We start from the raw sequence: 27,965 nt of genomic DNA, 5'->3' as shown, positions 1-27,965 counted from the left end.
ACTCCTCCGAAACGGCTTGACCGATTTTGATGAAATTTTTTGTGCTTATCCGGTATCTATGAGAATCGGCCAACATCTATTTTTCATCCCCCTAAATGTTAGAGGTAGTCCAACCCTAAATTTTTTTTTAAATTTTTTATTCAAAATTTTTAATTTCTATTTTTTTATGATACAACATACAAAAATACATACAACCCTGAATTTTCACCCCTCTACGATCAACCCTTATTTTTATTTGCTAATTAAAAACTTTAAAAATTTTTGCGAGAATTTTGTTTTTATTTTGTCATGACGTAGAATAAAAAAATTCATATTACTCTGAAATTTTCACCCCTCTACGATCAACGTTTATAATGAGGTATTATGTGGTTAAATGAGGTTTTTTTTTCTACAGTAGAATTTTCCTAGAAATCTTATTTAAGGCAACACAAAGTTTGCCGGGTCAGCTAGTATTAATATAATACTTAAACTACATAAAAACATTTGCTGAGATCTCAATTTGAATGCAAAACGAAAAGTGATTAATTACCATTTTTCTAAATTTTTGAAAACTTTTTATAATTGAAACAAATCTATTCAAAACTCCATCTTTTTTATTGCGGTTTCATTATGTGCCTAAGAAACGAGACGCATTGCTTATTATAATGTGATAAATAACAAACTGGATATGAACGTAATTGCTGTTCATGTATTTTCAAACTATTGTACTAAAAAAAAAATATATACACTAGTGTTACCACTTCAGGCTGTTATTATTAGCTTGACAATTATGAATAGCGGTTACAGATGACACGTTCCAATGCTTTATTCGGAGGCAGATGATTTTCACGCGCGAATTCATTCGCCTTCCTATAAAATTTACTCGGAATTCCATAGAGACCTGAGCTTCAATGAAAATTAAAAAAAACTGTTCATTATTAACTTATCGTCAATCAACAGAGTTCAGTACGAGTTACGAAGCCGGCCTCTCTTAAAATAGAACGGGTGATAACCAGATGCGGAGATTGTTGGATTCACTCACTACATCGCAACGCGTAACTCAAACCTAATAGTAAATAATGACCCGTCGAGGAAAACTCTCCCCGAGAATGAGTTTGAGTAGTGGTGGCTTGCATTTATTTTTTTATTGCATATGTTACGCGCTGGGGTTCGGGATAAATAAAATTCCACCAAAGTAAAACTAAAAGCTGTATTCAACACTTAGAACACTTAAAACACTCAACAAACACTTTAAAACTCTCAATTCGCTTCTTTCGCTTCGCTTCAGGTGATCCGTTCGCTTCGAATAGTTCCGATTACTGACTTACTGCGTGCTATATCTGCAACGTTTTTAGCCGATACCACATCCCTAGAATTGGCGAGAATATTCCACATATTTCGAGTATTGTGTTTCCGCTATCTGACAATAGATAGCGTTGTACTTTTCGAGCGTTCTAGATGCTACTAGATCCTTCGATATTCGTTGGACTATTCGGCGATAGATGGCGTAACACACAGATGGGTGGACGAGCAAATTTCCTCAAGTTGAGCCCTTGGTCTCACTTACCTGTCCGGACGTAGCTGGAATAGCCCCTTAGACTACTAGGTTCGGAAGAAAAAACTTCAGTCGGTATTGCTAACAATTCGCCCCTAATATCAGGCCGGAGGGCCGACTCATCGTAATCTGTCGGATGAGCTATAATACTTTTTTTTTCTACACCTATGCTCACAGCCTTGATAGGCTATATCAGTGTTACCGGACGAGTAGGTGAGCTCGCGGGTCTCAAACCTGGCGAAGTTGCTAACATTAACCCTAGCAAGAGCAGTGCTTCGTAGAATCTACCACCGGATCGGAAACGCGACCCACTGAGAAGATCCGGCGAGAAACTCAGTGGGCTGTGTCTGTGGGTTAGTTTACCCGCTGAGCCCTTCGTCGCCAGCGACGGGTTCGACGAGAACGATGACCGGTGCTTGAGGTACCTAAAAGCACCCTATAATACCAATATAATAGCCTGATCGTATCGTTACTGTATAGGTACACTGTATAGGTTTCGAATTATCCGAAACCTATACAGTGAACTAGCTACCTTTGCCGCGTCAGTCACCGGTTGAGTAATAGCCTTGTGCACATAAAAATCAAACCTGTATAGTTTGTAAATATGCGTAATTACTGCTCGTAGGGCGTATTTATAGGCCACATTGCCGAAGATATCCCGGAAAATGTTTGTAATCTCCAATAGTAATTATGAAATACTATTAAGAGTTCAACCTCATGTCTCAAGGTTGGTGACGGCACTAACATTTATGTTAGCGCCCGGCACCATTTAACAGAAAATGGGCAGTGAGCGCGTGATTTATGTAAAAAAATGGTCAGAAAAAGCATTATGATTTGTATTTACTACAACCGGTGTACTATGAGATGAGTGTATAAATATTAATTATCTTTACGTATTTTCGAGACTGGCGCTAGGTAATACTCGTATTAAACAAGTCGATTATTCATTCTTTGTGTTATTAATACATACCTACCGGGTGAACTTCTCGTGAACTTGCTCTCGGTAATTTTATTGCCGTCCGAAAACGGAAATGGCCAAACTTCAAGGTGAACGTATAGAGTGCATTAAATATATCTGAAAATGGCTTGTAGCGTTCATTTATACATAAAACCAAAATGTTCAAAGTACTAATTTATAATTTTACCAATAACTAAACTAAATACACAATATTAGAAAAATCTAAGCAGGAAATTAAAATTTCGTGTCTTTATTTAATTGCTTCATTGAAATATCAATTATCCTTATTAATATAAAATAAGACTTTCAATAGCACGTTATCATGCAATTGATTAAACCTAACAATAGTAACATAAAGTTTTTATAAAAACTTCGAATAGGAAATCAATGGTAGGATTAACTGACAAACCGATGTAGCTGACGTCATACGCACCAACGCTGGCAATAATCTTGTAGAACAACCGACCGCGTTTAATAAACCACAGCGCCGCTCAGCAGATCTTGACAACTACCGAGTTCTCGAATGAGTCGGTTGTATCACTGTCAGTTGAAAGGCCTGTGTTTTTGGGTACGGTCATATTATTATTAAAACTTAAAATTTCACGTAATTTAATATATTGTGAGTGGAAATTATACTTGAAGTGCGTTGCGGTGTTCTTTTTTATGCTGTGTTTCTTAATGTTTTTTCTCTAAAAAGTTTTCATTACATGTAAATGAAGTGAATTGTCGAATTTAGTGTCCAGCTACTCCCTAGTTTAACATACCAATGAGGATGACCTCATCTGCTTGGATCAGCAAGAACTCATTTTTAGTCAATAATAACAGTCAAATGAAATTATCGTGGTAAATCCACAGTATCTAGAAAATTCTTTGCAAATTCAATAGAAAACCAGTTTTAAAATTGACCTACTTGTTTTGAAATGTCGTGTCAAATTACTATGATTGTAGAGTAGGTACATATCTTAGCATTTTTTTAATTAAATTTTTAATCAAAATTAAAATCAAACTATCACTTCCTGTTTATTTAATTATTATTTTTCATTATAAAAGCTTTGTCGAATTTACAGGAAAATAAAGCTTCTCAAATAAATCTTAACCAATTAAATTACACATAATAGATTTCAATAAAAAACTATAGCAGAATAATTAAGTACATACAAATATTTCTTATATAATAAAACAGGAAATACTTGCATGCTCCCTCTAAAGTAATTATTTGTTATATTTGCTATAAATTTTTGAATTTTATTTTAGATAATTCATTCGACTTCTAATATAAATAAAATATAATTGTAATCACCACTCATAACTATATAAGTCTACCTCATGCATAACTGGTGATTAAAATTAATTAATTGCTTATAAGCTGTTATATTTATTTGTACAATTATGTTATTTGTATTGCTGATAAAGTATTGTGTCATGAGCTTAAGCAGATGGAAACCAGCATCTCATGTCCTTAGTCATGTGTTGGACTTTAAAAGGTGGAACCTTTGTTGTACAATCAATCAAACTGTTCTCTTCTCAAGGTAAATGGAGCATTGGCATCATGTCCTTTGAACTTCAATAACCAATTAGCACCAAGTGAATATTTGCATATTTATACCAATAAAAAAATATAGTAATGCTGTTTAATTTAAAATAGCTTGAATTATACATGTAATACAATAATTATTATACACTTAATGAAAACTTTTAGTTTAGAAATAATAAATTTCAAATTATTATGATTCATGCTCATCTTCTATAAATCAGTCAAAGCAAAAAGTTAAATACATTTAATGTTTGCTTAACTTATTAAATTTATTACAATGATTCATTTTGTTGAGATGACAGGCAGACGACAGAAATTTGACAGGCTGGCAGACAGGCAACTTTCGTTGGTTTAATATGGGCAGACATGTTGGTCCAATTGGTGGTTGTCAGAGCTCATTCCCATCACAGCCTTAGTGTGCTGAACTACCTGCATAAAATGGAGGCAGGCAGCAACTTGGCTCTGCCCCTGGCATTGCTGAAGTCTATGGGCGACGGTAACCACTCACCATCACTTAGGCCGTAAATGTTCAAATGCTTGTGGGCTGCATTATTTTATGAATACTAGCCCAGACACTCTAGGAAATTTGCCAATCACAGAACAGCTCTGCCATTCAAAGCAAAATACTACGCAAACATGCGATACAAAGTAAAAAAATAAAAAGGTACATAGTTCTAATTAGCGCACCTAAACATGATGTCATTACAAAATGTGTACAGTAGTGTGGCCTCTAAACATACCCAATTCATTAGTATCATGATCATATATCTGGCTGTGTGTGTATGTTCTTGTATCTTTTTTTTTAATGGGTATTTGTATGTGCTTTTAATATCGTTGAATATCAAAAATATATTCATTGAATTTAGTTAATTTGCTAATTGATTTGTGGCAGTAGCTACCATAGAACACAAGATATTTGACAGATACCTGAATATCGCTAACGACATTTTCAAGATAATATTGCATGTATACAAGTTCCGAACAACATACGGTCTACCGACCAATTTCACTAGTTTGATGGAAGATCTTTCCCTTGTTCTTATCCGCAAAGATTGAAATGTGTCTTTGAATTTTATAGGTTTGCTTATTTTTTCCAATATTGCTAATTTAGAAATAATGTGCCTTTAACAGATAACTTCCCTGTTTTTATGTTAGGTGATGGGATCATGCTGGTACACTTAGATTTAAATTTACTGAATAAAAATTTTAATTGCATAAATTTCAAAAAATCTTTTTAACAGCTGGACACTCATAAATAATATCAAAAGCCACTTACCAAAAAAATATGTATAACCGTACCTACCTATGTTTGATGAAATTCTAAAAGAAAATCTATTATATATATATCTATTATATATTTTATATATATATATCTATATATCTATTATATATTTTTCACTAAGTTTAATATTTTTAGCAATCTAATTTACTAAATTCTATTAAATTTATAAAAAAAAATGCGTAAAAAAAATATCACAAAAAACACAGCACAAAAAAGCCGTACGTAAGAAAAAATGAAAAACACTTAATAAATTATTTTGCTTTAGTTAATCCAAGATGTCTTAGCGAACAATAAAGGAACTTAGTGAGTAGTAGTGAAAGTGCGCGAGCTTGCTATGGCAGGCCAAAATGGCGGTGGGAATTTTGGCGCCCTTATACAGGGCGCGGGAAAACAGTTGCTTAATCAAGGAGGCCAGGCTCTACTGAATTATGGTGCTCAAGCCCTCGGGAACATCATTAATGAGGTGTTCCAGAAGAAAGAGGTTGAACAGAAAAGGTTTCTGCCCAGTATCAAGAATTATAAAGTGGTGAGTATCATCGCTTAAACTCGCTACGGAAATAATAATAAATCTTTCTTTCAGTAAAAACCATACATTTTGTTAGTATTAGGTACTTATAATCTACTAGCGACCCGCCCTTGCTTCGCTTCGTAAACTGTAATTTATTATTGATTTCTCCACTATTTAATGGATGTTATTATACATATAAACCTTCCTCTTCAATCACTCTATCCTCATCTATTAAAAAAAACCGCATCAAAATCCGTTGCGTACTTTTAAAGATTTAAGCATACATGGGACAGAGAAAGCGACTTTGTTTTATAATGTAGTGATGTAAGTAACTTAAAACATTACACATTAATATCTGACTCTTAATATTATTTGCCCGCTGCAGCGATTGAAATTATTGAAAGATTTTTTTAAAAATACCAATGACTCCACGATTTTTTTTTTTGAAATTGAAACTTGAACTAAATCTCTCTTGTCGATACCCCATTACCGAATTTATTTTATTCCCTACTCGGTTGAGAGCTCACGGCTCATCTAGTATTTAACTTGCGATATAAGTTCTAATTGTCAGTTATGTCATACAACACCTTCCCCACCCTACGAACGGTAACGAATTAATAACATAATTACAAAAATATACAGGGTTGTGCAGTCTATCAAAACGCACTTCTGCCAGTAATAAATAATAGATGATCGAGCTTTGCTCGTTTTTTTTTTTTAATAACGCCATCTTGTTGTTTCTTTAAAGCGGTTAGTTGCCCTCAATTAAGAAAAATAGTATTATTATTCGCCAATAGATGTCGGGAAGAGTTGATTATTGAAAAAACGAATAAAACAACATTTTCTGAAAATAAATCGTGGCTAGATCGATTTATCGCCCCCGAAATCCCCTGTATACAAAATTTTATGAAAATTGTTGGAGCCGTTTCCGAGATTCAGATTATATATATACTAATATACAAGAATTGCTCGTTTAAAGGTATAAGATTATAGTACAATTATGTAAGGATCTCTAAGCGTGATGTTTCGAAGGGCTGTCCGGAAATGATTTAAGACGAGAACAAATCGATGTGTCAAATTGGTTTGTAGATTTGTATGTCACCCAGATTTGTGACCTACATTTAGGTCTTCTCAAACACAAACGCATTTTGTATCTAACTGACTAATTAGTATAAAATGTTTTATTAATTATGAACAACCTTATTATTTTTCTAAAGCATTCGTCATGAATGGTTCAGTTGATTTAAAAGTGTCGTCTTTTGCTTTTTATTGTTATGTGTAAATTTCATTCAAAAACTTTTTTACGTATTATGGTATGTAAATATATTTTTTCTTAATTGACTTAAAAAAGAAGGATGATTGGTTTTGGTTTTTGGATACCATGTTTACTTCCAAAACTAGAGTTGAATACCTCTAAAAGAAATGCGATTTGATTACAATCGATAATGTATCAAAAATTAATATCGAAATTTTATACTCATTAAATTTACAAATCAAAGAATCATTCCATTATATCGAATTTCAATTTTTTTTAGCGTACTGGTATACAATACGCGTTTTTTTTTCTTTCTGAACATAGTTTGTTGCCAATGGCTTTAATTTCTATGAAAACACAGGCTATCCTGGTCTATGGAACACCGTAGCTCCTATTATAAGTTCATATAATCTCTTCTCTCTTCGAAGCTCATGGTAAAATCATTTTCGTATTTCGAAAAGTCTAAATCGATTAGCTTGGTGGGTATATTACGTGTTCGCTACTAAAGAGGAAAGTGTAATATAGTATTTACTATTTAAAAAAGGTTTCTAATTTTGGATTTTTTTTTTAAATTCTGCCCCAGATTGTCTATTGTAGTGCACGACATTAACCACATAAAAGTTTTGTTTTAGATTGAAATAAAATCGAAAACAGAGTTGCACGCAAAAAAAATATTTGGTGGACAAATCATCGAAAAAAAAAAAAAAAAGGTTTTTTCTTAAATAGCCTTTTTGAGCGACTCCGTAATTAATTTAAATCGCGATTAAGCGGGCTTAAGGTGCATGACCTGACTTTAAATTCGTAAATTCGTCAGTGGGTGGTGATCTTCCATTAGAATATCTCCACCCACTCAGGGTATCGTACCGCATCGGACTCTTTGTGTAGTCATCAATAATTGTCATTTGAATCACCAATTTTCCCTTTGAAAATGTTCAAAATGGTGCTGTACATATTATGGAAATTCATTTTTAAAACTTGAGATTGGTGACGCTTATCGCACTAAAATATAATGTTAATCAGACGTTTTCTAATCGCCTATCCAGATAATGCTGTCCGGATATTGAGTTACTAGTGCCACCTCATTACCAATTCGCAGGAGTAACATCCTAATCTCCTTACTGGCTTCGGTATACAACGGCTTATATACCAGTCATTCAATCATATTAGTACAATATACTGGATATATTGGATCCTCTAAGGTCAGTCTTTCCAAAAGTGGGCGATAACGCCCCTTTGTGGGCGCTGCAGGCCTAATGGGGGGCGGTAAGAGACCCAGACAAAAATAGGGGGCGTTGTATAGAGGCTTGGGAGGCGATTTTTAATTTCATCTAGAAGGACTCTTAGACACGACTGAGCTCTCGCTATAGTGGTTTTTAAGTAGGTAGAAAAAATTGGGGGCGCTAAAAAATTATTTATTCTTAAAGTGGGCAGTAGACAAAATAAGTTTGGAGCCCCTGATCTAGCCCATCTAATGTTATAGACTAACTTGTCAAATATCACACGTCATCTACAGACCAATACTTGCCACACATCAATGAATGTCACATGAACGAATCATTAACCAGTCTACCAATGTTCTTCTGTTGCGTGCAATGAAACCCATGATGCGCGGAGAAGACAGCTTGGAGGTAATTCTGCCCTGGAGTCTGGTTACCCCGTACTATTAAACCCAAGTTTGTGGGCTGTGATTCCAATCCGATCCATAGTAGTTTTAGCAATGTACTGCTCTTACTAGAGCAGAGGTTAGCCAATTCTCTCAGGTTGCGCTCCGTGAGTTCTTTTTTTTTTACCTCTTAGATGGTTGGACGAGCTCTCAGCCCACCTGGTGTTAAGTGGTTACTAGAGTCCATAGACATCTACAACGTAAATGCGCCACCCACCACGTGTTAAGTTCTAAGGTCTCAAGTATAGTTACAACGGCTGCCCCACCCTTCAAACCTAAACGCATCACTGCTTCACGGCTGAAATAGGCAGGGTGGTGGTACCTACCCGTGTGGACTCCCAAGAGGTCCTACCACCAGAGTTTGCCTGCACGCTGAAGCCAGAATAGCCCCTCGTGGCTACTGGCAGATGTGTCAGCAAAGAAGTCGTAATATCATCAAATTAACTGAGCTATTTTACGCTCCGGAAAAAAAAGATTAACTCGTAAAACATGTTGAATTCGTGAGAACCTAAGAAATTCCTATGCGGACGAGCCACATTTATCTAATCTACTTCCCAAATGACCTCGGATTAAATGCAATTGTACAATTTATCTCGTACAACGTTGTCGTCGCCATCCGCGCATGTCATAATGCACCAACTGTGCATTTATCTCTTGTTTTGCACTGAAAAAATATTTCAAGATGCTTCGTAAAATTTCGCAAGATTTATTGACCTTAGTCAAATTCTTAAATAAGGGATTTACAATACAATTTTAATAATTCACAAAAAGGTGGTAGAAGACGTTTACACACCAATATTTTTTTGGGTCGGAATTCGAGCCTACTGCAAAGTTCTCGCGCCCAACGGGGTGCGTGAGATAATATGTGGGACTCGGTAGCCGACGATGCTTATCAACCTGGACATGTGTCGCAGTTACGCTATCACAAAAACTTCAAGCATTTCACATTCAAATCGTTACAGCACAACACATTGTCTGTAGATTAAACAAAGTAATCAATCAGCGGACGCCACAAGATAAACGATTACTAATCGGTCTATTTATTGTATACTAGCGGCCCGCCCTCGCTTCGCTTCGGAAACATTAATTTTTTTTATTGATAGCTGAGTCCCGCGATGTTACCCGCGGTTATTGTCGTACCGCGGGTGACGCCGCGGGGCGAAGCTAGTCTTAAAAAAGTAGCCTAAGCTATTCCTTATATCATCAGCTACCTATCAGTGAAAGTCTCGTCAAAATCGGTCCAGCCGTTCTAGAGATTAGCCGGAACAAACAGACAGACAAAAATTGTAAAAAATGTTATTTTGGTGTATGTACCGTATATATATTCATATGCATGTAGCAAAAAGCGGTTATTTCATTATTGCAAACAGATACTCCAATTTTATTTATATGTATAGATTACATCCATGGTATTCAAATCACTGAAGTAAGGAAGTGAAGTAAAGATAAATGCTAAAATATTAGATGTCACTATACTTACGTCCTACGTATTTTTATGCCTAAGTCCATTCAACGCATTTTGTACTTAGACTTGTCCATAGGTCGGGGAGATCCAAGTCAATCCTTGCCCGGTCATCGTTATCGCCGAACCTGTAACTTGCGACGAAGGGCTCGGCGAATAAATTAACCCCACAGACACACTGAGTTTCTCGCCGGACCTTCTCAGTGGGTCGCGTTTCCGATCCGGTGGTAGATTCTGCAAAGCACGGCTCTTGCTAGGGTTAGTGTTAGCAATGACTTCAGATTTGAGCCCCGTGAGCTCACCTACTAGTTAAGGTTACGCTGAAATATCCTCTCAAGGCTCTCAGTTTAGGTAGGAAAAAAAAAACGCCGGCTGCTCTTGCTAGGGTTAGTGTTAGCAACGACGTCAGGTTTGAGTCCCGTGAGCTCACCTACTAGTTCGGTGAATCTAGTATAACCCCTAGAGGCTACTAGAATAGCTAGGAAAAAAAATCAATCCTTTATGTCTTGGAACTTTTTTTTTTATTGCCTTTATAGGCAGACGACCGTACGGCCCACCTGATGGTAAGTGGTTACCGTCGCCCATGGACTTCAGCAATGCCAGGAGCAGAGCCAAGCCGCTGCCTAGAACTGTGGTGATCAATTCATAGTGTCGACAATACTGAAGTTTTTTTATTTATTTTTTATCTTACCATTCGTCATTGTTACGACGTGCTTACGAATTTTCGTGTCGATTCAGTCATCGGTCGCCAGATTCTCTTAATTCCGTTCATTCGTACGTGTGAGCGTTCGAAGCGCGCGCAATCTTCGCTCGTACAAAATTCGTCAGAAAGTTGTACGACGTGAATTCCTCGGTGCGAAAGCGTGAGTTTGTTTAACAGAATAACAACACAAGGTTTGGCAGTGCGTCAAATTTAATATATTTAACTGGCGGTCGTTCTTGCAAAATAACAATAAACTCTCGCGTCATGGTGATACACGAAAATTTACATATCTATTTTATATACTTACTAGCTGACCCGGCAGACTTCGTAGTGCCTAAATCGATAAATAAAAGACCTAAACGTTTGTATAAAATAAACTTAAAACAAACAAAAGGAATCCGTCCGACGAATTCCGAGTGTTTTCATATATATCTACCTTTTAAACCTTCTCTGGACTTCCACAAATAATTCAAGACCAAAATTAGCCAAATCGGTCCAGCCGTTCGAGTTTTAGCGAGACTAACGAACAGCAATTCATTTTTATAGATAAAGATATGATATATATAGATAATGATATGGAATGTTCTAAAATTATTGAACAATAATAAAATACTATTATAAATTGTGTTCTCTGTAAAATATTAAGAAAACAACATTTCAAGCCTTTATTTTCCATCCCATTTAGAGTTCGATTATCTTTAAATAATAATTTTCATTATTGTTTTTAAACGCAATTTATTCTGAAAAGACAAGCCGACCTTATGCATGAAGTAAATTAAAAACGTTTGGAAATCGTCGTGGTATAAAATTGATGAAATACGTACTTAGCTCATGTTCATGAATTACTTTGACGATGTAGGAATAACATCGCGCAATAAAAATCAAACCCGCAAATAATATAATTTGCGTAATTACTGGTGGTAGGGCGTCTTGTGAGTCCGCACGGGTAGGTACCACCACCCTCCGTATTTCTGCCGTGAAGAAGTAAAGCGTTTCGGATGAAAAACTGAGACCTTAGAACTCATGTCTCAAGATGGGTGGCGACCGTGGTGGTATTAAAGTTTAACACAAAAATGCATTTAAATAAAAATCTTACGTTACGGACGTCTTTTCCCGGTTTTTTCGTTTCGTTCCAATAAATACCTTGTCGCTATATTATTTAAAAACCCGCTAAATTGCAAGCTCAATCTTGATGATGAAACCGTATGTGTGAAACTGTTTGCGGCTACAGAAACTAGATAACATTTCCAAGAATTACATAAAAACAAACGGTTTTTAGAATTATACATTCTTTCTTAATTGGAAGACGTGGGCAGAGTTTGTTGAATCACTAAATTGATTCGCTCCTGGATTATCTCGGAACTGTTTTTCTGTCGTGATAAATGAATTTAAAGCCTTCGTCAAACAGAACGCGTACTTAGCGTCGCGTACTTAACGTCGCGCTCTTTTCATGTCACACAAATTGACTAGATGAGCCCAACGCTCCTTGACGCAACGCATTCGCCAAATCATAGTGCCTTTCGATAGCAGTGTGAAAATTTAAAAGTATTAAGAAATCGAGTGATTCAGATGTGGCATTGTATAAGCGTGGATATTTTCTAACAATTTATATAATTTTTTCGGGTATTATCTAGTATTTTAATACACATTCACTCCGACGCTAAAGTAAAATTTGTAAAAAATTACAACGCCTGACGTCAAAGCGTCCTAACGCCGCGACAGAGCGCTGCGTACCTATAGCGCTGGGGCTCTGTTTGACGGTATGTTACCATAGTAGTACAACACATCTCGGCGTCATAGCGCGGCGTCAGTTTAGCGGTCTGACGCGTGCTAATTACGCGTTTTGTTTGACGAAGGCTTAATAGTATTTTTTTTAATAACCCCCCTAGGCGGGTAACCCCTAACGAGTAGGTAAAGTTTTTTTTTAATTTTTTAGTAGGGTGGACGAGCTCACAGCCCACCTGGTGTTAAGCGGTTACTGGAGCCCATAGACATCTAGAACGTAAATGCGCCACCCGCCTTGAGATGTAAGTTCTAAAGTCTCAAGTATAGTTACAACAGCTTCAAACCAAAACGCATTACTGCTTCACGACAGAAATAGGCAGGGCGGTGGTACCTACCCGCGCGGATTCACAAGAGGTCCTACAACCAGTAAACAATGTATAAAATTAAATTTCAAGACTACGTAAAACGTGCCTAAACATTTGTTTTGTACTCGCAATTACCTACGAATTGTTACAGTTTTGTTATTTGAAGAACGCATGTTACAAAATATATAAGAACCCATTAAAATACATTTAACAAATATTATATGTACTCTAAAAATATACTGTCGGTACAAAACTGTGCCAATTGTACGACGGAATATTTACGAATTTCTCGCGGCATGGTTTGTTTGATGTTTTGTATGATCGAAGCTGGGAATCGAACCCACAACCGTCGACCCAGCGGTCAGGGCCGCTAACCACTGAGCCATCGAGTCAGTTAATGTTGTTGTTCATAGATTAATCAAATTCCAAAACAATCAAATCGAGACGTGAAAGGCTTTTTTATTTAAGCGACATTTTTGCAACCTTACAGGTGCCATTTAAAGTTTTAAATTTGAAAAAAAATATATATTAGTAGCTGACCCGTCAGACTTCGTAGTGCCTCAATCTATAAATAAAAGACCTAAACTTTTGTATAAAATAAACTTAAAACAAACAAAAGAAATCCGTCCGCGGGGGACACATCAAAGGAAAAACAAAATTGTTATTTTTATTTAATTCCGAACATTTTCATGTTTATCTACCTTTTAAACCTTCTCTGGACTTCCACAAATAATTCAAGACCAAAATTAGCCAAATCGGTCCAGCCGTTCTCGAGTTTTAGCGAGACTAACGAACAGCAATTCATTTTTATATATGTATATAGATAGAAGATAGATAACGAAAACACTTCTTCAGCTATTTGAATGGAGTAAATTTAAATGAAGTTAAATTAAAAACATCGAACCGTTGATGCTAATACCAAATAAAACGCACCTTTAATTACAAAGATAAATATGGCGTATTAAACGAAATGTCGCTTAAACCAAATACTCTTTCACCCCTCGACATAATAATAAAGTAATCGCATAACGAATTTTTTTAATGACAATTTTAAATATACTCTTAATTGATTTATGGTAAATAGAAGCCACTTCATCACATTAATTCTTTCGTTCATTACTATAAAAGTATAGATAATACACATAAATTAGTTATAGATAAGCAACTCAAGCACTCAACAAAAATGTTTACGGGCGTCGGCCACTAGATGGTTTTGCTTCGATTACTTTCTCATTGCTCCTGTAGATGGCAGTAACATATTACCTATCCTATATAACTAGTCAGGTCATAAGTATTGTCACACAGTAAAAACTTTTCTTTTAGAATGCTGGCCACAAAAAAGTTTATTGAATTCGAATTTCGAATTGTTCATGAAAATAAAAATGTATACTTTTAGAATTTTACTCATTTTTTAAATATGGAGTGGACGCTTAAAGAAGACCGTGTTGCAGTTATTGCGTTGCATCGTTGCGGTTACGCGCCAATTCAAATTTTTAACATACTGAAAAATTTGAATATAACCAAAAGATTCGTTTATCGTACCATCAAACGATACAATGAAGACTCTAGTGTAGATAACAGGTCAAGAAGTGGTCGCCCTCGGTCTGTTAGGACTCCAGCAGTGATAAAAGCTGTGAAGGCGCGAATTCAAAGAAATCCCAAACGTAAGCAGAAACTGTTGGCCCTTCAGATGGGGTTAAGCAGAACCTCGATGAAAAGGGTGTTAAATGAAGACTTAGGGCTTCGGGCATATCGAAGAAAAACAGGACATCGTTTGAATGCTCGTCTAATGGACCTGAGACTGAAAAGATGCCGCGCTTTGTTGAAGCGGTACGCGGGAAAAAAATATCGGGAAATTTTTTTTTCGGATGAAAAAATTTTTACCGTAGAAGAGAGCTACAACAAACAAAATGATAAGGTGTACGCACACAGTAGTGAAGAAGCGAGCAACCGTATTCCGCGTGTCCAACGAAGTCATTTTCCATCCGCGCTCATGGTATGGTTGGGAGTTTCTTATTGGGGCTTAACAGAGGTACACTTTTGTGAGAAAGGTGTAAAAACGAATGCAGTTGTGTATCAAAATACAGTCCTGACGAACCTTGTGGAACCTGTTTCTCATACCATGTTCAATAACAGGCACTGGGTATTCCAACAAGATTCGGCGCCAGCTCATAGAGCGAAGAGCACACAAGACTGGCTGGCGGCGCGTGAAATCGACTTCATCCGGCACGAAGATTGGCCTTCCTCCAGTCCAGATTTGAATCCGTTAGATTACAAGATATGGCAACACTTGGAGGAAAAGGCATGCTCAAAGCTTCATCCCAATTTGGAGTCACTCAAGACATCCTTGATTAAGGCAGCCGCCGATATTGACATGGACCTCGTTCGTGCTGCGATAGACGACTGGCCGCGCAGATTGAAGGCCTGTATTCAAAATCACGGAGGTCATTTTGAATAAGCTTTAGTGTCATAAGAATCTATGTTTTGTTAAGTTAATTTTGGTATATGAATGGTTACATAATGAATAAACTTGTTTAAATTATTTTATATTAAACATGTGACAGAATTTATGACCTGACTAGGTATTATTTTTAATGAATTATTATTTTTAATAATTATTTCAGAAACCACAAATTGATAAAATTTAATCAATTTGTTTATAACAAGTAAAGATTTTATAGTTTTTATTTTCTATGTTTAGTTGTACAATCATTAAATGCCTTGACTTTAACAGCATATACCTAGTCAGGTCATAAATTCTGTCACATGTTTAATGTAAAATAATTGAAACAAGTTTATTCATTATGTAACCATTCATATACCAAAATGAACTTAACAAAACATAGATTCTTATGACACTAAAGTTTATTCAAAATGACCTCCGTGATTTTGAATACAGGCCTTCAATCTGCACGCCCCGTCGTCTATCGCAGCACGAACGTGGTCCATGTCAATATCGGCGGCTGCCTTAATCAAGGATGTCTTGAGTGACTCCAAATTGGGATGAGGCTTTGAGCACGCCTTTTCCTCCAAGTGTTGCCATATCTTGTGATCTAACGGATTCAAATCTGGACTGGAGGAGGGCCAGTCTTCATGCCGGATGAAGTCGATTTCACGTGCCGCCAGCCAGTCTTGTGTGCTCTTCGCTCTATGAGCTGGCGCCGAATCTTGTTGGAATACCCAGTGCCTGTTATTGAACATGGTATGAGAAACAGGTTCCACAAGGTTCGTCAGGACTGTATTTTGATACACAACTGCATTCGTTTTTACACCTTTCTCACAAAAATGTACCTCTGTTAAGCCCCAATAAGAAACTCCCAACCATACCATGAGCGAGGATGGAAAATGACCTCGTTGGACACGCGGAATACGGTTGCTCGCTTCTTCACTACTGTGTGCGTACATCTTATCATTTTGTTTGTTGTAGCTCTCTTCTACGGTAAAAATTTTTTCATCCGAAAAAAGAATTTCCCGATATTTTTTTCCCGCGTACCGCTTCAACAAAGCGCGGCATCTCTTCAGTTTCAGGTCCACTAGACGAGCATTCAAACGATGTCCCGTTTTTCTTCGATATGCCCGAAGCCCTAAGTCTTCATTTAACATCCTTTTCACCGTGGTTCTGCTTAACCCCATCTGAAGGGCCAACAGTTCCTGCTTACGTTTGGGCTTTCTTTGAATTCGCGCCTTCACAGCTTTTATCACTGCTGGAGTCCTAACAGACCGAGAGCGACCACTTCTTGACCTGTCATCTACACTAGAGTCTTCATTGTAACGTTTAATGGTACGATAAACGAATCTTTTGGTTATATTCAAATTTTTCAGTATGTTAAAAATTTGAATTGGCGCGTAACCGCAACGATGCAACGCAATAAGTGCAACACGGTCTTCTTTAAGCGTCCACTCCATATTTAAAAATGAGTAAAATTCTAAAAGTATACATTTTTATTTTCATGAACAATTCGAGATTCGAATTCAATAAACTTTTATGTGGCCAGCATTCTAAAAGAAAAGTTTTTACTGTGTGCCAATACTTATGACCTGACTAGGTAAGTTTAGGGTCATCCGCTACAAGATGTCTCTAGTTTCCATACAAAACAATATTTTTCTTAACTACGATTACTTAACTACGATTACTACTACTTAACTTACGATATTTTTTTTGCGACCGTACTCAAAAGCAAGAACTGTTCGAATTTCCGCACCCGGTCCATAGTTGTTGTTAAACATGAAAATATCACAATAATTCTATTAATATAATATAATCTAATTATACATTTCACTGGTGGTAGGACCTCTTGTGAGTACGTGCGGGTGTGTACCACCGCCCTGCATATTTCTACCGTGTGAAGCAGTAATGCGTTTCGGTTTGAAGGGCGGGGCAGCCGTTGTAACTATACTTGAGACCTTAGAACTTATATCTCAAGGTGGGTGGCGCATTTACGTGGTAGATGTCTATGGGCTCCAGTAACCACTTAACACCAGGTGGGCTGTGAGCTCGTCCACCCACTTTCAACGTCGACGTAGCGGCGCCACATCAAATGAAATGTATAACTAACTACATACATATTTCTTAACATCCGTTCGTATCGTTGGCGAGAAGCCAAATCGTCTAGTTTGCATCGTGTTGTTTGGTTTTGTGAATCGATATGAGTTAACTATTTAGATATTAACTCAGCTGGTGTTGCGAGTAAATTGTATGAAAATATTGAATGATATTAGTATATATTGTATTTTTTATGTTCGTTTTAATCGTTGGCAGCGTAAGGAACTATTCCCTGGCAAAACCTAACAGACTTTGCTAACGTCTGCAGTAATATTAAAGGGGTCGTAGGCAGTTTGTATACACACAAATATTTAAACCACTCACCTTCAGGTGGGCCGTATGCTCGTCTGCCTACGAGGACAATAAAAAAAAAACCTCTCATAGGTTTTTTCTAAACTAAAACAAATTTGTAAATTTTGGTGATGCATTGCATCGTATGTAATTTAACTATAATATAATTATTATGCTTACTATAGTTTTACCAGTATCCTACCTAATTAGCACAATAGTGCAACGCGTTTTGAAGCAAACCCTCCAAATAATTCCTGGCATCAGGTACCGTCAGAAAAAAAAAAACATCATCTATCCATAATATAGGGAAATATAAAGAAAAAAACGAATATTTGTAATTACACTAATATTAATTGAATATGATATTGACGGTCGAGGTCTAGACAAACGCCCTTAAAGTTTGCCCCCTATTGACATAGTCACCACGGTATTTGTTTGTTTTTGCGCTGAAGGTCAGTTTAACTTTGACCTTCTTAGTCGGACATTTTTTATTGTTTAGATCATGGGCTCATAGCCCACCTGGTGTTAAGTGGTTACTGAAGCCCATAGACATTTACAACGTATATGCGCCACCTTGAGATGTAACTTCTAAGGTGTCAGTATAGTTACAACGGCTGCCCCGCCCTTCAAGCCGAAACGCATTACTGCTTCACGGCAAAAATAGGCGTGGTGATGGTACCTACCCGTGCGGACTCACAAGAGGTCCTACCACCAGTAATTACGCAAATTATAATTTTGCGGGTTTGATTTTTGTTACACGATGTTATTCCTCGTGAACATTTGTTAAGTACGTGTTTCATTAGAAAAATTGGTAACCGCCTGCGGGATTCGAACACTGTTGCATCGCTAGATACGAATGCGCCAGACGTCTTATCCTTTAGGCCACCACGACGCGGACGATTTATATGCAGAAGTACTTGTTAGGTCGCCCATGTTCTCGAGGATTGCCCTCCTGACGATGCACTTCCAGCCTCCAGCTTTTGACCAGTTGTTAGTTAAAATTAGACAGACAAGCTCACGGCTCGTCTGGTATTGCAGCAGTTGCGGAAGACCAGGGATATCAACCTGAAAACATGTCGTTTTAGTGTATGCCTCCATTAAAATAATCCGAATACGCCCTACCCCAAGTAAATGCGATCGTAAAATTCGATAAAATACTCTGAAAAATGATGCTACCCATTCTCTTGTTAATCGCTTACTTGCGTTTTAACAACACTGTAATAACCGTGGTAGCGTTATTTTAGGTAGCTACAGTCAAAACCACATCCCGCCTGGTGTTAATGTTTATGTTAATGGCAATCTGGCGAAGGCTTAAAGCAGGGGCTCTCAAACTTTTTGTCTACTGCCCACTTTGGGAATACATATTTTTTTCCGCCCCCATTTTTTCACCTACTTAAAAACTTTTATAGTGAGAGCTCAGTCGGTATCTAAGAGTCCTAGATGAAATTAAAAATCGCCTCTCAAACCTCTATACAATGACCCCATTTTTTTTTCTGGGTCTCTTACCGCCCCCCCTTAGGCCTGCAGCGCCCACAAGGGGACGTTATGGCCCACTTTGGGTAAGGGCGGCTTAAAGGAAGTTAAATGGAAAGAGTAATTTAAAATACTTCTCCTGGGAAGGAAAGATGACGAAGCAGCGACAGTCTCGTATACGTGAACGGAATAATATATTTTTGTTTTTAAAAAACATTCTTAAACTTCAACGTCGGAGATTCTTATAGCTTATCGTACTATCGTGACTTTTGCTCCTCGCCGAACCCGTCGCTTGCGACGAAGGGCTCGGCGAGTAACTTAATCCATAGACACAGCCCACTGAGTTTCTCGTTAGATCTTCTCAGTGTGTCGCGTTTCCGATCCGATGATAGATTCTGCGAAGCACTGCTCTTGCTGGGGTTAATGTTAGCAACTTTGTCAGGATTGAGCCACACGAGCTCACCTACTTGATAGGGTTACGCTGACATAGCCTCTCAAGGCTATCAGTTTAGGTAGGAAAAACAAAGTGACTTTAGCACCGATTACCAAGCCCTGGTACTATCGATGATCCAACAATAAATGCATTCGAACAACTAGAGAAATTTAATCAAGATCCGTTAATTTCTCTGTATGTCACCTGTTCGTTTCGTTAAAAACTAATTTTCATATAAAAAATTTAAATAAATGTATTGTAATTATATTAATAATTAAATTAAAACAACTTTTACAATTTATTCTCGCGCTCGTAGTTATATTATTATTAACTAGCTGACCCGGCAGACTTCGTAGTGCCTCAATCGATAAATAAAAGAACTAAACTTTTGTATAAAATAAATATAAAACAAACAAAAGGAATCCGTCCGACGGGGGACACATCAAAGCGAAAACAAAATTCTTACTTTTATTTAATTCCGAGCATTTTCATATTTATTCACCTTTTAAACCTTCTCTAAACTTCCACAAATAATTCAATACCAAAATTAGCCAAATCGGTCCAGCAGTTTTAGCGAGACTAACGAACAGCAATTCATTTTTATATATATAGATAGAAGATAGATTGAAAAAAAAGAAAGAGCCCCGTCAAAGGAGCAGCGAAGTAAAAAAAAGCAAAATGGCTGCCATTCTAATATGAAGGGGCCAAGAGAAATTTGGGATAGTGATTTATCGATAAAAATCGCCATATTTTACCCCCTCAAGTCTCCGACACTGCACGGACACATTGTATGAAAAAAAACGTGACTTCATTCCTCCAGGGTTGCGGCACTTTGAATGGGCTTCGTAACACCCAGACGTACCATGAATTATAAAGAACACACCCCTGAAAAACAGAAACTAACTAAAACCAAATGAATTTATTAATCTAATGCATTCGATGGAGTCGGCCACGCCTGGGCGTCCCTCGTCTACCTGCACTAATTGGAAAGTGTTTTTTATTAATTAAAATTCGTCCCCCGGGAAAATAATAATTTGCGTAATTACTGGAGGACCTAGTGTGAGTCCGCATATTGGCACTAATATGTGTGTTCGGTACCAATTTTTCTAATGAAATACGTACTCAACAAATGTTCACGATTGATTTCCACGGTGAAGGAATAACATCGTGTAATAAAAATGAAACCCGCAAAATTATAATTTGCGTAATTACTGGTGGTAGGACCTCTTGTGAGTCCGCACGGGTAGGTACCACCACCCTGCCTATTTCTACCGTGTGAAGCAGTAATGCGTTTCGGTTTGAAGGGCGGGGCAGCCGTTGTAACTATACTGAGATCTTAGAACTTATATCTCAAGGTGGGTGGCGCATTTACGTTGTAGATGTCTATGGGCTCCAGTAACCACTTAACACCAGGTGGGCTGTGAGCTCGTCCACTCATCTAAGCAATAAAAAAAAAACATATTGACACTAATATGTGCGCCTTGAACTCCAAGGAGCCAAGTGTACATGTTTTTTTTCTTATTGCCTTTGTAGGCAGACGAGCGTACGGCCCACGTGATGGTAAGTGGTCACCGTCGCTCATGGACGTCAGCAATGCCAGGGGCAGAGCCAAGCCGCTGCCTACCATAGCCATGTGCTCTTGTAACCTGTTAATACCAGACAAGCCATAAGCTCGTTCATCCCTTTATGACCATTAAAGTAGGAAATTAAACGCCATAGAAAATTTACACCCTGTATATACAAACATAAGCAAATCAGTTTTATATTCAGATTGGGCCAGTAAAACGGTTGATGACTTCACACACTTTTTTACTGGTGGTAGGACCTCTTGAGAGTCTGCGCGGGTACGTACCACCACCCCGCCTATTTCTGCCGTGAAGCAGTAATGCGTTTCGGTTTGAAGGGCGGGGCAGCCGTTGTAACTATAATTGAGACCTTAGAACTTATATCTCAAGGTGGGTGGCGCGTTTACGTTGTAGATGTCTATGGGCTCCAGTAACCACTTAACACCAAGTGGGCTGTGAGCTCGACCACCCATCTAAACAAAAAAAAAACTGGTTGACGTATTTGTTAATAATGTTAATAATAAGAATATTAATTGGGAGTCCCGATGGCCCCGGTCGTTGAGGACTCAGACGGCTGAACACGGATCCCGGTTACTAGGTCGACCAAAGAAGACATGGATAAAGTGAGAATGACGATATGAGAGAGAGAGAGAGAGAGAGAGAGAGAGAGAGGAGTGAGTGTTGAGTAATAGAAAAATTAGCTGTGCCGACCCCACCTAGTAGGACAAGGTGGAGAAAAAGAAGAAGAGGTGTTTCCGATGTCTATTATGATTTTTTTTATTGCTTAGATGGGTGGATGAGCTCACGGCCCACCTAATCTTAAATGGTTACCGGAGCCCATAGAGCTCAAATAATTAAATAATTAAATGTTTGGTTGAAACTTACTTTAATAAATATTACATTACAGCGCCCCCAGCGGCAAACGGATCGTTGAAACTCCATACAAATTAGAGTTAACTTTTACGCTATCGAGAACTTTAAAAAACTCGCACTAAACACATAGAATGTTTTGTGAGCGGACTCACTAACAGCCGATCCAAATATTACTAGAGGTCCCGTAGTAGTCGAAATTCGACTATAATTAATTGAAATTGTAAGTTTGTACACTATTATGATTGTATTTTATACTTCTATAATCACATATTTCGCCAAGACTATACTATAAAAAATATTAACAAAGACAAACAATATTTAATCTATTCTCAATTTGACAACAGACGTCAAGAACAAAAGTTTGACAATAAATAGTATGCATGCGTGTGTGCGTCAAATACATGGTATGTAGTGTGTGTAATGTTTTTTTTATTGATTTAATGTATTTTTTATGCATTATTTTTAAAAAATATTAGCATTGTGCACTTCTTATCTATATTCTCTATAAGTGTGGAAAATTGCATACTCCTCGGTCCGCGCAATTTTCGTAAAAAGGGATACAAAGTTTTTGCTTCACGTATTAATATATAGATACCACACCGCAATGTGTAGACAAACCAAGAGCTTCCCTCCCACAAAACGTACGTGTGTGTGTGTGTGCATTTATGTATGTACGCACATATATACAATATTGAATAGCAATGCGTTATCAGTATTTATTCGTCCAGTCCAATGTTGTTCAGTTAAAACTAGCAGCGGTTGTGCGACAGACGTTCAAAGAGGTGTAGTAGTGAAAAGGGAGAATCAATATTGAAAGTGACATTTTAATTACAAAAGTTCATAGAAAAAGAAAATTTTGCGGCTTCAAAAATACATTCGAGAATATTAGTAATTCGATAATATGTTGTTTATTCTTCTTCGATTCTCATAAAAAACTAGATAGCTTAATTTAAATTTATAAAACTAAAGCCCTTTTTGGAAATCCGCGTAAAAATTTTAACATAACTTTTAAAAAACTCTGTTTATATTATTATTATTAGAAATTATTTGTTTCTAGTATTTTTCGGTGTCTAGGATAATTTGTAATTTCTGTATATTATATGTGTACTTAGTAATTTACAAAATAATTCACGATATGAGGATAGTGTAAACGCTTCTCTATATTATATACCATTTATATTATTTTAATATTCTTTTTGTAGCCTCTGTAGGCCGACGAGCACTCGGCCCGTCTGATGGTAAGTGGTTACCGTAACACATGGACATCAACAATGCCAGGGCGCAGCCAAGTCGCCGCCTACCATTGAGTACTCTCCGCAAGCCTCGTTTGAAGAAGGTCATGTCGTAGCGTTCGGGAAATACCGTGACAGAAAAAATCTTTAGAAAGCACTTGCGCTATACAATATCACCGACGGAATTCTCAACTTAAATGCTAACATTATTGGATCTTAATGAATATAACGAATTGTTTTATCTGTTTCTATCATACTCACTATTAAAGATAGAATGTCTTTGAACATGCTTATAACTGTAATATTCAGAATTCATGAAATGGTAGGCCGTCTTTTGAGCCCGCACGGATAGATTCCACAACACTATCTATTTCTGCTGCGAAGTAGTAATGCGTTTAGGTTCGAAGGGCGAGGTACTGTAAAAAGTGAGACCTTAAAACGTCACGTCTCAAGTGGTGGCATTTACGTTGTAGATAGATGATGTCTATGATCCCCATAATCACTTAACACCAGGTGGGCCGTGAAAGCATTCACCCATCTAAACAACAATAAATATCTATATATACATAATATATGATTTTCACATAAATACATATTATGTATGCGAGAATCGTGCTAACAATCAGTATCATTAATAATAGTGTCTGTGTGTACAATCAAAGAATATAACTAGCAGCAAAGATGTCTAACGAAATAGCCGAAGTTGATTTCGTGAAACTAGAAAAGACCGATGTGCAATATCTAAGAACGCATTCGCTTGAGAACAACGCATCGACGCCGAGAAACGTAACTAACAAACTCCTGAAATCCGAGACTGAAATGCAAAGTGAAAACCCGAAACCCGAAAAGAAGTCCTCTAAGAAACACAATCGGGCAATGTCTGGGTTCTTCACGAAACTGCTCGACGGTTTTCGTAGACCCAAAGTTGCCGATCACAACACGCCCGATGAACCGAAACGCAAGAGCCATAAGTTTTGGAAGTCAACGAAACTAGTCGATACGAAAGCGGGAGCGGAAGATGCTGTAATTGGTATCAAAAAAATGACGATCACTGAACATTGTCACGTCCCAAGCAATGCCAAGGCATTAAAAAGACCATTCGATTCGCCTAAAGTGACGCTGACGCAAGAAAGAGATGTTCCTCCACCGAAAAAATCGTCTATTGTCGTTCAGCACAAAGATTATCAATTGAAGCTGCCTCCCTATTACAAAGGAAGTCAGATGAAAATGCGCTCCGGTGAACGTCTATTTTGGGTTTGCAGTTTTATAATTATTTTATTATGGTTAGGTTAGGTTAGGTTAGGTTAGCTGAGAGGCTAACCTGAGCTTGCCTTGAGAGGCTATTTCAGCGTAACCTTAACTAGTAGGTGAGCTCACGTGGCTCAAACCTGATGACGCTGAGATCATGAATGGACTTCAATCAAGTTCTAGAGACTTGGAAGCAGGGTTGATAAGGTATTTTGGTGCCAATCGGCTCTTGCAACTTGTTGGAGATTCGACCCAAAAAAAATTACATTTTAGTTATCAATACCTACCCACCTTGTGGACGTAAAACATCTTCCGCTATGGCAACCAAATTGTTTACCTATCTTGTTATAAATTAAGGAATGATAGAAAAGATTTATATATATAAAAAAATTGTCAAATATCCGATGTAGGCTCCAAACCGAAAACAAGGTAGCACTTAATCCTCAGTTTCCTAGAATATAATTCACGTTTAGTTAAAAAAAATATACTTATTTCTATTCTTTTTAATGCCACTGTAAGCAGACAGCCCATCTGATGGCGAGTGGTTAGCGTCGCTCATCAAGCAATGCCGTTGTTCCGTGTGGAATGCTCGATCGTATGTCAGTGACGATAAATGCGGGGTTTTGATGATGATCGTATCAGACCAACTGTGCGATAAATCCGTTGAATATTCTAGTGCAATCCAAACTTATTCCTACCTAATCTTTGGTAGCCTAAGTCTATTCCAACTAGGCGCTGACTGGTAGGAGGTTATAGCACGGGGCTTAACTTGAGAAAACTTGCTAACACTAGCCCTAGCAAGGGTTAATACTTCGCTAAGTCCTACCACCGCTGCACCGCTTCCCAACAAAAAAGCCGCTATGTATGTTAATTACATTGTTCATAATGATAAATAGCAAAGTATAATTAATAAATTTTGGGTTTTTATTAAAGGTAGTTTTAAAAAATTTAGTTAGAACTGTTAAAAAAAACATTAGTAAAATTACCATTATTCCGTTACTGTTGTTGCTATCGCGTCAAGGATTTTTCATATGCTCTTCCTTCCCGGAAAGGGATCGCATATTATATTTTTTTTATTTTATCGCTTAGACGAGTAAACTAGCTTAGGGCCCACCAGGCTGATGTTAAATTGTTACCGAGCCCATATATACATATATCACGACGTGAATTCCGCTACCAACCTTGAAACTTTGGTCTGTGTATAGTCTTTACGCATACGCATCTCAATTGCATAGTAAATACGTATACAGTCAAACCTGGGTAAGTGAGAACTGGATAAGTGAGAAAACTCTATAAATGAGAGTAACAGCCAGGACCCGTCATTTTAAGCTCCTAAAACCTCTATTAGTGAGAAACAGAAACCTCTGTAAGAGAGAGTCGTTTTTCCCTCATGGACCTCCGCAAGTGAGACTGCTACTTATCTATACCTCTATAAGCGACAGTCGAGCTTTATTCATTATATTATATTTAGGAGGAACAAATTACAAAACAAATTACAAATTTAACATCTGCTGTTTTATGACCCATTCTTAACTTTCATGGAACTTTTTAACATTGTTTTTGTATTGTTTTCTCCTATTCCTAACCTATTCTATTTGGTGGAACTAAATAACGTTGTTATTTTAACGCATTCTTTTCGAATGGACACGTGTCCCTGTGTACTGTCCTGTTTGTCGGACTTACTCAGTTTATCGTCAATCAATTGCGAAGGAAAGTTCTGTTCTGAATTATGTCAAAACGGAAAATTAAAGTACTGTCATTAAGTGACAAACTTAAAATACTGAATGCGTTTGAATCCGGATAATCGCAAAATGAAATTCAGAGGGTGCATTACCGAGAAACTCGGGTTAGTGAGAAACCTCTATAAGCGAGAATGAGATTTCACTACCTTGAACTCTTGCTTATTAATATCCAGGTTTGACTGTATTCCGATTTTTGCGGGTTTGATTTTTGTTTTACACAGTGCGGGAGTTGAATCGTGAAACATATGGATGTTAAGTACCTATTTTATTATAAAAATTTGTACCTGCTTGCGAGATTTGAACCCCGACACGGTCTCATCGCGCAATACGGTTAGTCTTATCCTTTGGGCCAGGACGACATCTGTCATTCGCGAATATGTGTGAAGTACGCGTTTCATTACAAAAAAGTATGCAACAACATCTGTCAGCCCTTAAATTGAAAAAAAAAAGTTTTGTTCACGTGGATAATTCGTCAATTGTGAATCATATACGATTTTAATTCTGATATTTATAGACCCTTTTTTTATTGCTTGGACTTTCGATTTTCGACGTTCGTTATATAGTGACCTAAATAAGATAACGCAATCACAGCAATTCCTCCAAAAGGAAGAAAATTAATATATTATTACAGTCAAAATCTGTTATAACGACATCGAAGGGACTGCTCATATTCAGTCGTAAAAACCGATAGTCGTAACAACCGGTGATGTTTAATGTGTATCGTGCAAGTACAAACAGATCGATAGGGAATTATTGGAAAAATATATTTATTCAACTATGTACATTTTTCATTGCGACATTTTGAAAGTTTCACGAATAACTCCACAAAGTTTTGGTGCGTCTTGTGTATAGATAAGTAACAAACTAACTGAAGAGATATGAAGAAGCGGGCTTTGACTCTACTGCATGCACGTGTTTTGTTTCTAAGAATTAGAAAAGACCCTATACTAAACTAGATCCTATTGTTTTCTTTCCTGATTTTAATAGTCATTGAAGACAAATGTGGATACCTATTCAAATTGTTTACAATACAGCTTAGCCGGTCGTTCTAACAGATGTAATTCTCCGAAATATTAGTTAAATGTGGTCGTTTTATGAGGTATGTCGTTATTAGCAATGTCGTATAAAGCAATATTTTTAATAAGGCGGGCATATAGAATTCAGCCGGGACCTTTGTTCTAGGTTATTATAACCGGCATGTTGTTCTAAACGATGTCGCAGTAAACGGTTTTGACTGTATATTAATAGTTATATAGTTAATATATTATTTTATTTTTAAATGTAATTATTGATAATGTTATCATTGAAACCGAGTCGCTTACCGCAGTTGTTGCAGTTTAATTAGCCATTGACTTCCTATTGGCCGGCATTGTTAGCGGCACGGATGTATTTTTTTCATCTTAAAATATTAATTTATAAAAAATGGTACGCTACTAATTGGTGATTGAAAAAATCAACTACACAAATATATAAATAGGCTTAATACCATTAATAAATGCAAATAAAAATTAATAAATAGAAGGAAAAAAATTACCTACTACTATTTCGCTTGGGATTTTTTTCAATAAATTTTCTT

General features: G+C 37.1%; 1 protein-coding gene and 1 long non-coding RNA gene across 17 annotated transcripts in view; one reads left to right on the top strand and one right to left on the bottom strand.

Moving 5' to 3' along the window:
- LOC100127019 (calpain protein) overlaps positions 1–27,965 on the top strand; it is a 77,872-nt gene that overhangs the window by 23,465 nt on the left and 26,442 nt on the right. For 2 of the 16 annotated variants that reach the window (XM_062675682.1, XM_038020146.2), the window contains exons 1-2: positions 2,921–3,060; positions 5,574–5,834. The exons of 2 other annotated variants lie outside the window; for them this stretch is intronic. In XM_062675682.1, the coding sequence (XP_062531666.1) occupies positions 5,643–5,834 (192 nt within the window). In that variant the 5' untranslated portion in view covers positions 2,921–3,060; positions 5,574–5,642. Of the gene's footprint in view, positions 1–2,920; positions 3,446–5,514; positions 5,835–22,912; positions 23,056–24,040; positions 24,654–27,965 lie in introns of those variants that run through there. 12 more of the 16 variants (XM_004923073.5, XM_038020145.2, XM_038020141.2 and 9 more) reach the window with 10 other exon arrangements.
- Positions 1,176–2,609, bottom strand: LOC134201246 (uncharacterized). The gene is made up of 2 exons (XR_009976440.1): positions 2,505–2,609; positions 1,176–1,348 (listed from the first exon to the last, which is right to left on the bottom strand). It is a non-coding gene; the product is annotated as an uncharacterized LOC134201246 (long non-coding RNA).

Source organism: Bombyx mori, chromosome 24 (genome assembly GCF_030269925.1).
Source record: "Bombyx mori chromosome 24, ASM3026992v2".
Lineage (NCBI taxonomy): Eukaryota > Metazoa > Arthropoda > Insecta > Lepidoptera > Bombycidae > Bombyx > Bombyx mori.
The sequence above is the reverse complement of the archived record's forward strand: the minus strand, read 5'-3'. Positions and strand labels throughout refer to the sequence as shown.